Source organism: Poromitra crassiceps, assembly GCF_964638095.1.
Source record: "Poromitra crassiceps genome assembly, chromosome: 15".
Taxonomy (NCBI): Eukaryota; Metazoa; Chordata; class Actinopteri; order Beryciformes; family Melamphaidae; genus Poromitra; species Poromitra crassiceps.
In genome coordinates, this window is record NC_139634.1 from 6895042 (window position 1) to 6909001 (window position 13960).

Here is a 13960-nt window from a genome sequence, read left to right on the forward strand (position 1 = left end):
AAACATTTACACATTAGGTATTTGGATGACGCTCAGAACTGAGTCTGAGTAACAAGCTTGGACTTTAATAGCTGTTTCACAATGCTGAGCTATAACATGTTTTATTCTAAGTGTCATCAGAGTATCCGCTGAAAAGAAACAGGCCAGTCATTCTTTGATCACATTTTGAGTATGGCTGCCTGTGAAAACTGTGAATGTAGTACAATTGTTAAAAATCCCAAGCTGGTTTTCTGGACTTCATTTACCATAATGCATCACTCCCTCACCTCTTCCTCTTGCCCCTCACCCAGCTGCCCACAATCACCTAATCACCCTGCACACTCCCTCAAGTCAGGTTACCACAATGTTTGGTACAAACATTTGCTGAGCTCAAGGTGGTGCAAAATGGTGGCAGGCCAACTCTCCACATGGTGTGAAACTGACTGGGGTTTTAAAGGGAGTGTGCAGGGTGATTAGGTGATTGTGGGCAGCTGGGTGAGGTGCAAGAGGAACAGGTGATGGAGTGATGCATTATGGTAAATGAAGTCCAGAAAACCAGCTTGGGATTTTTAACAATGTAGCGTTACTGTTCATTGTGACATTGCATATTATTTTACTATGATATAACATTCAAAATAAATGGTTCTACGTTGATTCGGAGTATATTTGACAACTAAGGTCCAGTAATGCCAAATGTCTGACTTAAGTGGTGGCAGACTGGCAGTAATCCAGACAAATCACAAGACGCATTAAAAGTGACATTTATTTAACGTGAAACTTTTGTTTTTACAGTTTAAAACATTTCATAACAATAAAACCCCAAGGCTGCAGCTCTACATCACATAGAAATAAGCATATGTGTTTGTAACAAAGCCATGGTAGCAGTATTCAGTGGCAAATGAACCAAGGAGGAGAGCATTTCAGCTTGCCAGAATAGACTTGATTTAAGTTTGTTAAAATAAACGGACTCATACATACACAGTATCCAATCCATATTAATTTCTTACAGGTATAAGTTATAACATTGAGTACCTTATGAATAACAGCATCACCATTACAAGCTATTTGCCCCCAGAATATAAAACAAAATACTGCAGCACTGCATCATTCATTTGTTTCATATGTCTGGAATTCAAATCAGTTTCGTGGGTTTTTATTGGTAGGTTTCTAAAAGTGCACCTGCATACAACATTCTTTGATATCATAATTTCGATACCTACTAGATAGATTACAAACTTGCACCCTATGAATAATGTGCTAAAGAAAAGAAAAATAAACATCTTTTTTAATTAATCACTTTCCTCCACCCTCAGACAATTAACTCCTGGGGTAAAGATCCACCAGAAAATGGAATTCCTGTTATTTAAATGTTCTTAGATAATTCACTCTGATTTTCTGAGTGAGGAGAAACGCTAACAAAGGTGAAATCCAGATAGCCAAAAGACTCTCCTCTGTAATGTTATCCCTTTGGGGATAACATTTGGGGAGGCTGATTTTGTGAACGCATTTAAGGGTGAGGCTAAGGTCAGATTCAAATGAGCTTAAAAGATATGAACCAGAAAATGTGCCCATATGCCCGTAAAATCAGTAGAGCTATTCCAGGAGGTTTTGACATTTTGGCCATCTGGTTTCTGGCTGTGACTTGTTCATGTTCCAAAAGTGTAGATCAGAGATATACCATGAATTCTGTTCCAAGGTGGAATCCCCCCCCCCCCCCCCAATTTAATGTACAAGAAAACACTAACTGGCAAAATCATAACTTCTGACACATGGATGCAATTTCAGTTTTCAGGTCCATTCCATAGACACTGCATTTGATTTAGATACATCATTTGAATTGCAAGCATGAATGTTATATTATGAGAATGCCACTTTTGAACAGTTTGTATCCACTCAAAAGCAGCAGTAGAGAGCACTGCCCTCTACTGGTCAGAAAAAGGGCAACACTACTTAAAGCCAACAGGTGATTGATTTATTACGGTATGTGGGTAATAATGTACACACCAGCGCGGACATCTACAGCCTAATGCCACCTAGCATTACAGGTGTATGTGGTAATCTGAAAACACCCAATAATAGAAAAAAAAATCATGAGTTGATATTACTGGAGAATACAAAGTGTGTTGCATGCTTATGGCAAGTCTACAAAATGTTTTTGCGTCATAAGAATACCTGTTGGCTGTCAGCAAAGTGTCACCAACACGAGACTCCTCCCTGTTTATTGACTTCAAGGGCAGATGCATGCTAGTATGCTACCATCAAATTATATAAGGCATTACTCAGACATTACAGACGCAAACGTGAATAGCACTTAACATTCGCCACTAATGAGTACATAGAAGGACTATTTACTGTTACCATTTTCCATTAATAAAGTTTCAAACAAAATAAAACAAGTTGATATAATTCCTGAATATTTTCATGAGAGTTGTCTTCATCCACAACCCATCTGGCTGATTTCTGATCAGTGTCTTCACTTTAGTTTGAAACTCTGCGCAGAGTTGTTGCTCATGTTGGTAGGTTCAGTTTTCTACATATCCAACATCCTATATCCAGGTCATGGAAAGATCTGCAAGTCAAATTTAGGCACAGATGAAAATGGGATTTGTCGTCAACAGTCTCACTATCTGTGTATTTGAATCTGTTCTTTAAACTAATACTCTAGAAATGGTCAGGTCCTTCTATTAGTCTAATCCTATCCTACAATAATAAGACTGTGGAGTGTGTCTGTGTGAGCAGAATTGTGTTCAGCCACAGCTATGCCAGATTACATGCGATCGCGCTGAATTTTTCAGGAAGTATAAAGAGCACTGTGGGTGACCTAACAGAGAAGAATTTTCTAATTAGGTAATTAGGGCCGGTTAATGGCTGAATGCGCACATCAATGGCCAAAACCAGCGCTGAAACGCCAGGTGCGTTCATTAAAAGAGGAGCACGTCTAGCGCGTCCTTACATAGAGAATGAATTGCAGAAAGACGCTGGCAGCTCCAAAAACGCTTTTGGTCTGAATGTCCCCTTAGGTACAGGGGTGTCAAACATGCGGCCCGGGGGCCAGATCCGGCCCCCCAAAGGGTCCAATGAGGCCCACAGGATGACTTTGCAAAGTGTGAAAATTGCACTGAGAGGTCCTTCAATCCAATGTGATGCACTTGTGAAGGCTAAGAGGGACCAGGTTTCAGGAGCAAGTTAAATATTAAGTCGCCTATTCATGTTATCTGTATTCATCACTAAATAGTCAGCTATTTTCATTACCTTTGCTTGACTATAGAGAATTTCACAGGTGGGTAAACTATCCAAGCTGAGTAGTTTACCCATCTTGTTTGCCCTCATTGATTGACACAGTTGATCTGAAAATAGGTGAGTAAACTATCTGCCTCATTTCAAAGGGGTGGGTAAATTGTGTTTACTTGCGTTTACCCTCCACTACACCCCTGATTGTAATGCACAGTACAGACAGTAAATAATGTGCTTGATGGTAGCTGAGATAACCCTACGTGTTGTAGGGTTGTACCTGTAATTCTTTACACTAAGATAAACGGGGAAAGTTTGAGGTTTTGTCATTTATAGGTTATTATTGATTTTCATTGTCTGGCCCAATTGTGTTAGCCTGGTAAACCGCCCGTCACGTGAACTCACATTTCATTTGGTTCTCCGTGACTGTCTGGACCCGCACAGGCAGTTAAGATGATTGGTCGAGCCATGCCGGCTCGACGAATCAGCGGCGGCCGTAGGCGGGCTCTGGCTCGTCTGGGCAAGTAGTGGGTACATGGTCTTTGTAGTTCTTTTCACTCTCAACATGGCTGCTGCCGCAGAAGTGACAGGCAGTCTGAATGAAATTGAATGTAACGTTCCCAATTCTATGTATTAAATTCTAAAAAAGGACCCTCAACATTTGGGAAGGCTAAGCCACACAACTACGGTAGTTTGTTATAATCTAACTAAATGCTTCGAAGGTGACTTTACGACCGCGAGGACTCAATCAATGAATACCACGGAGATCATCCACACAGGCACCTTCGGCGATCTGATTGGTTGAAGTTAACACCCACCAGCGGTGATAGACAGATGGGTCATCCAATCACCCGCCAAGTAGCTTGGACAAAGTGCCCACCTCCGTCAGCGGGTCTGGTGACTTCATTCCCAGATCGACTGGTTTAGTGAAACCTATGTGGAGCTATACCGTCCATCTGGCAGCGTCAGGTTACAATTGTGTCACATGTGGCCCGTGGACTAAAATGAGTTTGACACCCCTGCTAGGATATATAAATAAGCCCTTTCACTAGATTTGGTCCGGCCATGTAAACAACATGTCTAATTTGACTGTCAATGTGGCAGTAGCATGTTTGCTTACAACACATTGTGGGTGGTGGTGGGAAATGACAACATTTGGCACATACCGCATTCATGACAACTCGGACCGCCGTACGTTTCAACACGGAACCTCCTCCTCGGACATATTTGCGTTCAACGCTGCACCTCCCGCTCGGGGGGGGGGTAAAACCAAACACAGGCTATAGGTTGCTATAGCAACCCGTGTAGCATTGTAGCTACCTACTAGCTAACAATGCTAACCGAATGCTGAATTTCACATATTGCTCTAATCAGAGTGAAACATAAATGACACAAACACATATTAACGTTAACATTACATAATTGAGACATCAAATTTTGTGTTAAAAAAACGTTAACAAACGTCTTTATAATAATTCTGTGATTACCATTAACGATACAAGTCGGCCATTTTGATGTGGCTGTGACGTCAACTCGGACAAAGCGGAGAGCTCTGGATAATACATGAAGTTCCGAGCTGTAATTCCGGCCTGGACGACCGTTCAATTCACTTTTCACAGGTCGGAACCCATTTTTTCCGGTGGTCCGAGTTGTCTTGAACGGGGGTGTTGATCTCACCATTCACAGAGTTTTGTGTGCATGTAAACATGTCCAATTAGAGAGGGACTACAGATGCAAATTAGCTCTTAGCTATCTCTGGTGCAATATGTTTATTGTGTACTGTCCCTGCTCAAATAAACAATAAAGATAAAGATAAAGATAAAGATAAAGATAAAGATAAAGGCAACCTGCAGATGACAGTCAACAAGCCAATCATCTGCCTTACCTCTAATAGATGAAGAGCACCCTTGTTCGGGGGAGGGTGGCGTAAGAGGGATCAGCCAGTTTACGCACTCGGGAGTAATTAACGAACCCTCTGACAAACAGCATGAAGCCTGGAGGCCAAAGAAAAGGTCCATGAAAAAAATACAAAAAACAGAAGGCATTAACCAACTCATTCGAAGACATTAACGAACTCCAGTGTTTATGCAGGAATCCTGAAGTTAAATTCAATACCTTTTGACCTTTTCTGAGACATTTTGAATATATTTTAAGACCTCAACGCCACATCGGTGATAAATCACAAGTTTCATCACAATACAATATTACATAGATTCTTTGGACAACGATACAATATAGTTACTTTGCCATGATACGATTTCGATTCAATTCAGGGGTCTGCGATCGATATGAGACAATATATGCCCATTTAACACAAACGGCACAATAGCTACGAAATGCAATACTTCTCAAATTGAAATTAAGACTTTTAAGGGGCTTAATCCTCCGTAAATTGATTGATCAACTTTTAATACTTTTCAAGACCGCCCTGAACTCGTTCATAGCAATTAAATGTTCCTGTTGCCATTTGAGAGGCATACTGCAAACTTATTTAAGATATTTTGAATAGACAGGACATAAAAATGAGTACAATAATTCACACTACTTATTAAATAGCATGAAATATTAGCACAAGTATTAATATTAATATATAAATAAATACTATTTGTATACATCCGCATTAGTATAATGTAACTTGAACTCACCCAGGGCCAGGAACACCCACCACAACCAGTACTGCCCATCAAAGTATCCAGGGAAGTAGGTAGAAAACTGGAACAATCATAGGATAGTGGCAATTAGGAGCAATACATTGATTCATACTGGAGTTTGCCTGTCATCCAAAATCCTGATTATGTCGACAATCCACAACAAGGAATGGTTGTAGAAAGATATCCTACATTATTTACAGACGTTCATTTGTTCTGAGGACTAATACAGATAAGATCAGCTACTCTTGCACATATACATCTTTGCATGTCCCTTCAGTACTTGAAGTGGTAAAGATTGAAATGTTGTCCAGTCAGTAAATGGCTCTTACCCTGACAATGAGAACCCATTTGATGAGGGACAGGCCAAATCCAGAGATGGCCCCGTATCGGCCAGCTGCTGATGTGGTCAGACAGAATGACAGGAAGAAGCCGATCCAGTTGAAGAGGAATGCCACTGCAGGAGACAGAGAGAGAATCATGTATGAACAGTCAAGAAAGATAATAATTAAAGTCTAATTGCATCAGACCATTTATCAGAAAATATGGCAAAAATTAAATTTTAGACCTGCACACTTGTCATGCTTACAAGATTGTCTGGTGAAATTCCCAGATTTCGGGGGAATCTGAAGGGGGGGGATCCCAGATTGCTCGTGTTTAGTATTATGTGCTCCTCTATGGCCTGAGAAAGTTTTAGGGCTTATAAAAACCTTTCAAACCAATTGGATAAAGTGAAAAATGCATGTTGGTCAAGCTAAAACAGGACAAGCTAAAACAGGGGCGGGAGCATGGGCGGGCGTAGTTGCCTTGACAGACAACTCCTTCAGCCAATCAGCGTCGGATCCAGTCACACCCAAATCCACTCGGATCAATCAACTCTGCGGTTGCGGCGATACTCCTGTACTTGTTTAATTGTTGTTATTGAGTCTATTTCTGCAATAACTGCACTTTATGGCTGTTTAAACTAGACAAACACTGACATGACTCCTCGAGACGATCAGGCAAGGAGGCGGCCATTACTGTTTTGTCAGTGCAGTGCTAGTGGCGTTCCTGATTGGCCAACTTGCGCTGTCAGTCACAGCGCAGTCGCTGATTGGCTCTTCCGCTCTGCAGCTTCTGCTAAACCCCCCCACTGGCATCGGGGCCAGACCGTCACGGAGAACCAAATGAAATGTGAGTTCACATGACGGGCTGGTTTACCAGGCTATGTACCGGTAGCTTCCTTCCAGCTTTGCCTGTACACAAGCCTCCCCCCAAAGTGCCAGCAGACAATTTATTTCAGTGTCTGTCCACAGACTGTTGTCCTCCATGTCCATAGATTCTGTGTGACAGCACTTAATTTTAACGTATATTATCTTAACTTACCACAGCTGGTCGTGGTTCCGTAACCTCCCTGTGGGAGTGTTGTTTTACTTTGGTAAAATTGTATTTTGTACTTTATGCATTTTGTCACTTTTATCTCTCTTTTTTTTGTCGGAATGTGTGCATCGTACAGTATGTGAGGGGAATTGTATGTCTTCATGTTTTGCTGTGTTCTGTGATTGAGCTCACTAAACCAAATTCCTATCAACGATGTTGAATGGCAATAAAGTATTGAAACTTGAAACTTGAGATAAGATAGTTGATACTGCTTTCCCTGCTGCACCGCCCCTCTGATGCACTTCCGTCCCTCTGGATTTGACGTTATCATTGTATGTCGCTTTTTGAGTGATGCCTAAGACACTTTGAAATCCTATTTGTCCACACTGTGACATATCTGTAGAAATCAGATTGGAATCAAACCACTTCCAAATGTGGTTTGGATCTGATTTGCAAAAATTGCATGTGGTTTTTTGCTGTCCAGACTTTCTAAAATGAATCTGGCTATGTAAAAAAAAAAAGGGTGGCTGGCTCCAGGCGACCTGCCTTACAAACCTGTTCAACAGGTTGTGTGTCAAAGCGACTGCCAATGAGTTCACTCTTTTAAAATTCACTCTAGCGACGGAGTGATACAGGAGTGATACAGGGACGCTTACTGAAGAAAGTGAGCATGAAGATGCCGTCATTTCCTATTCGCAGCTGGTCGGCATCTTCAAAGTCATCCCTGGCCACAAAGTCATCCTCCTGCACAAACGGCAAAGGAAAACAAAGAGTGAAATAAATATATAGTAAATATAGTAATAAATAAATTAATGCATGGCATTAACTTTGAGTTTAGCTGAATAAATCCTGTCGCATTGCAGATATGTTGCATTATAGGTTTTGTGAAAACTCTTAGTACACGACTAGACACTTATGAATTATAAATACTTCTAAATGGATGTGTGAGAATGAAGTACCGTTACTCTTCCAGCGACCAGTGGGATAGCAGTCTCTGCTTTGGTTCTCTCGGCTTCGTCATAGGAGGGCAGTGTGGTGGCCACATTGTAGGATGGGGGGTTGGGAAAGCTGCCTCCATCTTCCTTGTAGTCAAAGAAAGCTGCAGCGGAAACACAAACAGCTAATTCATCTGAGAATAGACTACTTGCACAACTCCACTACTTCCTGAAATGAGTAGGGCATCTTGGTTTCCTGTCCTACACTATTGGATGAACTGATTAATGTCAGGTGTGCCTGACTGCTGCAGTCACAACAACAGTGATCAGGCACACCTGACAGTTCATCCAATAGTGTAGGACAGGAAACCAAGATGCCCTACTCATTTCAGGAAGTAGTGGAGTTGTGCAAGTAGTCTATTCTGCCTGGCAGCAATACTGAACCAAAGACGGCTAATGTTGAACGCTAGCTGCTCAGTGCTGTTAACACATTGATACCTGATGCAGCATTTGCGTGTATATCCCTCATTTGTGTGCGTATCCCTTTAAGACCGCGAACCGCGTTAACGCGGTTCGCGGTCTTAAAGGGATACACACACAAATGCTGCATCAGGTATCAATGGGTTAAGGAGGTTTGCATGAAGCACAACATGAAGCACAGCTCAGCAGCAGTGATGTGTCCCTTTAAAGAAGGGAGGAGTTACAGGAGGAAGTGAGACATTCAGCACTTTATGTGTCTGTGATTGTTCATCTCGTGAGTTCATCTAAGCAAAGTCCTCTTCTCTGGGTCATTTATCTCCTGGCTAGGATCCCTCCTTTCCTTTTTGTTTTCCAAACACAATTAGCATTGAGCCGGTGCGTAGGCTACAGCCCACAGGCTTAAAGAATGTACACACTTACGCAATGCGATGGCCCTTGCCCTCCTTTGACACCTCGAATGAGATTAGAGACACTATAGGGCTTTCAAGAGAGCCGTGCACGCGAGCTGATGCCCCACTACAACGTTCACGATAACACTAATGCTTAGTCTGGCACAATTCAGAGTGCTCCAGCGATTGTGTGGCGGAGCCGAGAAGAAGGCTTCCGTTTTTCTAACCTGCATTCGCTGCAGCGACGCTGCTGTAGGGTGGGGGTGCATCCTGGGCAGGAGCCTCCTGGGAAGGCTGGGCTGCTGCTGGCTCCTCCTCATTCACCAGCTGACAAGACAACACAAGCACTTTCACCACAAGGCCATCATGTGTCCTTAGGGGAAACGGATTGGCTACAAATAATAAAGAATCCAGTTTAGACACGTTTTGAGGAAGGAGACAAAAGAGTCGGAGCCATGCCTAACAATTCATCTTCATAATATGTCTTGTTTGGGCAACACAGGATCAATTTGAACTGGAACTAACAACATAGCTAAAATGGGTCTGGATAATAACTGAATAATGATGTTGCATTTCACTAACACACTGCGCAACAAGTAGCTTTAGCAGATACAGTCATGTAGGCCTAATCTGCAAACATTTCTTGTATCAAACTGGTGGGATTAACTGCACCCAGATCTGATACATCAGTAAAACTACTTTGCCCGCAACTGAATGATAACGAATGCGATTGCTGTGCGATCAGGATCATTTTCAGATCAGATCTGTTGGCTATTAGATAGACATCTCCATATGTCTGTATGGATCATCTGCTGTACGTACTGAATGGGTGGGTTGGACATGATTATGCCCAAACGAAACTAACAGCATGCCTGCTCAGGCCAGATGCAAATATTACACCGTGGCTGCTAACTGAAAATGGGTCACACGCCGATTATGGAGTAGAACTAGTTCATATTAACGAATCATCATCTCAGGTTGAAAAACGAGTTTGATATCAAATGTCTAACGCCAAATTGGGCCCCCGCCCGTAAACAGACGTCGGTCAAGCTCGTTGTTTTCTTTTCAGTGACAGGCTGTATAGCTAGCTAACGCTAACTTGGTCGTAGCCTACATTTTAGCTTGCCAGCAAAATGTCACCTACCTCTTGATACCTCACGTTGCTGTTTTGTTCCGCCATTCTGGAAGGAATGGATATGATTGAAAACGTCCACTTCCGAGTGTGAATAAGCAGTTATGTAAAAGGATTCTCGCTGACGGAGTAGATAAGACAACGCTTCCTGACGCTAGTCGGCCATCTCCTTCACCACCCTCCTGTAGTTGGCTCTGGTGGTGCCTTCACGTACTGTCGGAATGTTGTCTGACATCCTAGTAGTTTAATGATATGTATGATCTATTTAATATATACTCAATGGTTATTATGACCTATGATGATATGACACGTCCATTGTTTTCATCATAGCGGGTAACAAGCTTTGTCTCAGGATCCATGTCGTTGTTTCCGACCAAATTAATGTGAACGAATGAAGTGCTACATTTCACAACAAGGGGACAGAAGCGTACGAGGAGCATTTAAAGGCAACATTAGGTTGTTCTGCAATGTCATGTGACACGAAAGCACAGACTGGATAAAGCAAGTCTGGAGCAGAGTAGACTATCCCCCCCAAACCTCTATGTCCCCAAACCACACAAAGACTTACAAATTAAATGCATTTTTATTAAAAGAACAAATGAAAAGCAACAATAGGCGAATGTTTTCTACAGGGATTAGTTATGGTTGGTTGCAGAGTAGAAAAACGTCAAGCACTGCTCCTTTCCCCTCATGAAACAAAAGTGTCTTCATCAGAAGAAAGGATTCATTGATCAGTTCACTTTCAAAATGCTTCATATATCCACACATGTTGGAGGAGCAGGACTCTTCAGTTCTTCTTGGGGGCAGAGGGAAGTGGATCCACCAGCCGGTTGTGCACATGCATCATCCCTAAGTGAAATAGCAAGACAAAAAAATTATGTTCAATGTGTGAGAGGGGGAAAAAATGGCGTATGAAAGCAAATTCATACTTTGTGATTTTATGCTTCAATCTCACCTTTAAAGTACTTCACAGTTTTGACTCGCAGTTCCAGGGTGGCGTCCTCGTCACACACGAAGACTGTCTGTGGGTGCTGCTGGAACGCAGACACCGTCCACATGTGATTCACACCTTCCTCTATCGCTTTGTATAAAGCAAACGCCTTGTGTGCTCCAGTGATGAGAATCATGACCTGAGAGGAAGAAGATGAAAGGGAACCAGTGCATCTAAGGCCATGTTCACATTAGGCCTACAGGCAAATCTGATTTGCTGATAAAGTCATTCATCATCATTATCTTGATTGGTTTCCCAAATCTGATTTGGGAGTGTGTCCGCACTGCCACAAATCTGATTCTCAAGTCGGATCTGTGTGTCCAGACCTAAACAGCCTATCTGCATGGGTTGCTATGGTAACGACGTGGGCGTCAGTAAATACGTACGTTGGTGACGTGGTTTTCCTGCGCTGAAGCATTTGATGACGAGTTGCGAGTGACGTTCAAATCAGATTTGGTGGATATGCGCGTCCGCACTCAAGTCACATCAGTCGAAAGCAGATTGGAAACTACCTCCATATGTGGTTTGGGACAAGTGACACAAATCAGACTTGGAGTGTCCAGACTCATAAAACCAATCTGGATAAAGTCATTAATAGGTCACTAAAGTTCACAAATCAGATTTGGCCTCCTAGTCTGAACATGGCCTAAGACTGAGACAGAGAGAGCAGCGTTGCAATATTTCTGGTGGATTTTGAGCTATGCTTTGCCAATGAAAAATAAGTAGCCTAAACCTGTTCTACAACAAACAAGGTTCTCACTGTCTATGTTCATGAGGCAGGATGGTATATTTGCCTTTCGTACAGAGAAAGAGCCACACACAACAAACAGAACATGTGGACAGGTGGAATGCATAATCTTCTGACCTCCTTTGCATCCATGACAGTGCCCACTCCCACAGTCAGCGCCATGGTCGGCACCTTGGACAGATCCCCGTCAAAGAATCGCGCGTTGGCCAGGATGGTGTCGCTCGCCAGGGTCTTCACCCTGGTCCTGGAAACCAGGCTGGAACCAGGCTCATTGAACGCAATGTGGCCATCGGGTCCAATACCTGACGTGGAAGACGAAGAGTTATTGTTGTACTTGACCATCACCGGTATATAGCTTCAATCAGCCCTGCTCATACACCTGTGATACCTGGCCAGGAGTGAGCAAGAAGAACTGAGCAAAGTGTGTGCTTTGTTTGGTTGGTTATAGTAGGCTGCTATATATCAACATGACAGCCTCCTCACCTCCTACAAAGAGTTCGATCCCGCCGGCAGCTTTGATCTTATCCTCGAAGGCCTGGCACTCCTCTTCCAGGTTGGCAGCGTTGCCGTCGAGGATGTGGGTGTTCTCCGCTTTTATGTCGATGTGCTTGAAGAAGTTATTCCACATGAAGGAGTGGTAGCTCTCCGGGTGATCTCTGGGAAGGCCTACAGGATTTCACAAGAGCTCCTGTAAGATCATCTTGGCTCTCCAGAACTCCCCCAAGCCGTTGTGTGTGGAGAGAGAGAGAGAGAAGAGAGAGAGAGAGAGAGAGAGAGAGAGAGAGAAGAGAGAGAGAGAGAGAGGGGGGGGGGGGGGGGGGGCATGGGGCTTACCTACATACTCGTCCATGTTGAAGGTTTTCACATACTGGAATGAGATCTCTCCGTTCTTGTAGAACTCAATCAGTTTCTTGTAACAACCCAGAGGGGTGCCACCTATAAAGACAGAAGAGTAAGTGCACTGAAACACAGATGGTACTGGTGCTGTCTTGTTGCAGCATGTCTAGATGATACTGGCATTGGTGCATGATGCAGTACCAGTTTGCCAGCAGTGACGGGATCAAATGTAATAGATTACTCATACCAAAAATGTAACGTCAGTAGGTACATTATTACTACCTGGGAGAGTTCTCAATACTCCACACTCATTATTCTCTGTTACTCCCTCAATTTCGTTTGGCAATCTGGATCATTCAGTTGCCTGTGCGCTTCTATACTGTATGTAGCTAGTTGAGCCGGAAAACAAAATAATGCTGTTTCTCCACAAAACCAAAGTATTGAGAACAGTATAGTCTAGATCCAGAGAAAAGCCTGGGCTATGTTTCCTGCAATATTCAGCAAGATGATATATTTATAAGCTATTTGTGGGATTGGCTGGCAACCACTTGGCCACCTGGCAAGTAACATTGTTTACTCTGCATGACTCGTTACTGGGAGGAATCAAAACGTACCGGTGGGAAGCCCCAAAGTGAAGTATCTGCCTGCAGCAGGTTCGAACAGTAGAATCTTGTTCCTGATGTACTTGGCAGCCCACTCGCTCGCCTGCTCGTACTCATTGAGGATGATGAGCTTCATGGTGGACCTCCTGGAAAACAGCAAAAGGAGAGGAAGAGTTTGCGCGTCTCGAAGTCTTTTATTCAGGCCATCGCGCCTCGAACACACCTAAATCAGACTTTAGACTCATCAAGGCAGGAAAGTGAGATCAGACGCATGTTGTGGACTCTGGCAGAAGGAACACATCGACTTACAGATTATTACACGGACCGTATTACAGCAGTATATGTGACCAAAACTTTCACCGTTGTTGCATCGGAAATGAAGTCAAACGGAACGAGACACTGCATCCACCGCTATGTGTGTGTATGTAGTTAGGGTATCCGACTATCCGTGGGTTTTCTCTCCCTGCAGACAGACAGGAGGAACTCTGCGCTTGGGTCATATGACCGGATGCAAACAGGAGGAGGCGGTGTTCCATCATTCGAGTTGGGAAATCTGTGTAAACCATAAATCAGATTGCTGCTTCGAGTGGCTCATAGCGTTAAAGAAAGAAAAAACAACAATGGCAGCA

The 13960-nt window shown here is 43.1% G+C and overlaps 2 protein-coding genes across 2 annotated transcripts; both read right to left on the minus strand.

Moving 5' to 3' along the window:
• Positions 1–724: 724 nt before the first annotated feature.
• On the minus strand, positions 725–10336 carry LOC310790590 (NEDD4 family-interacting protein 1-like). Its single transcript, XM_083652300.1, has 8 exons — positions 10166–10336; positions 9249–9348; positions 8177–8316; positions 7874–7961; positions 6191–6315; positions 5856–5922; positions 5096–5204; positions 725–2548 (listed from the first exon to the last, which is right to left on the minus strand). Exons 1-7 carry the CDS (start codon positions 10199–10201, stop codon positions 5098–5100), a joined length of 663 nt encoding a protein of 220 aa, XP_083508426.1. The 5' UTR covers positions 10202–10336; the 3' UTR covers positions 725–2548; positions 5096–5097.
• Positions 10337–10723: 387 nt separating this feature from the next.
• On the minus strand, positions 10724–13803 carry gnpda1 (glucosamine-6-phosphate deaminase 1). Its single transcript, XM_083651489.1, has 7 exons — positions 13641–13803; positions 13344–13477; positions 12727–12828; positions 12376–12558; positions 12010–12194; positions 11109–11283; positions 10724–11002 (listed from the first exon to the last, which is right to left on the minus strand). The coding sequence occupies exons 2-7, from the start codon at positions 13465–13467 to the stop codon at positions 10941–10943; spliced, it is 831 nt and encodes a 276-aa protein (XP_083507615.1). The 5' UTR covers positions 13468–13477; positions 13641–13803; the 3' UTR covers positions 10724–10940.
• Positions 13804–13960: the final 157 nt, after the last annotated feature.

Excerpts from the sequence above, each read along its gene's own strand:
- LOC310790590 (XM_083652300.1), bottom strand. The coding sequence starts at position 10,201 with ATGGCGGAACAAAACAGCAACGTGAGGTATCAAGAG. Across the intron at positions 9,349-10,165 it reads GCAACGTGAGGTATCAAGAG|CTGGTGAATGAGGAGGAGCC; the intron begins GTAGGTGACATT and ends TTGTCTTGTCAG. Across the intron at positions 8,317-9,248 it reads CGTCGCTGCAGCGAATGCAG|CTTTCTTTGACTACAAGGAA; the intron begins GTTAGAAAAACG and ends TTTCCGCTGCAG.
- gnpda1 (XM_083651489.1), bottom strand. The coding sequence starts at position 13,467 with ATGAAGCTCATCATCCTCAATGAGTACGAGCAGGCGAGCGAGTGGGCT. Across the intron at positions 12,829-13,343 it reads CACTTTGGGGCTTCCCACCG|GTGGCACCCCTCTGGGTTGT; the intron begins GTACGTTTTGAT and ends CTGTCTTTATAG. Across the intron at positions 11,284-12,009 it reads CTGTCATGGATGCAAAGGAG|GTCATGATTCTCATCACTGG; the intron begins GTCAGAAGATTA and ends TCTTCCTCTCAG.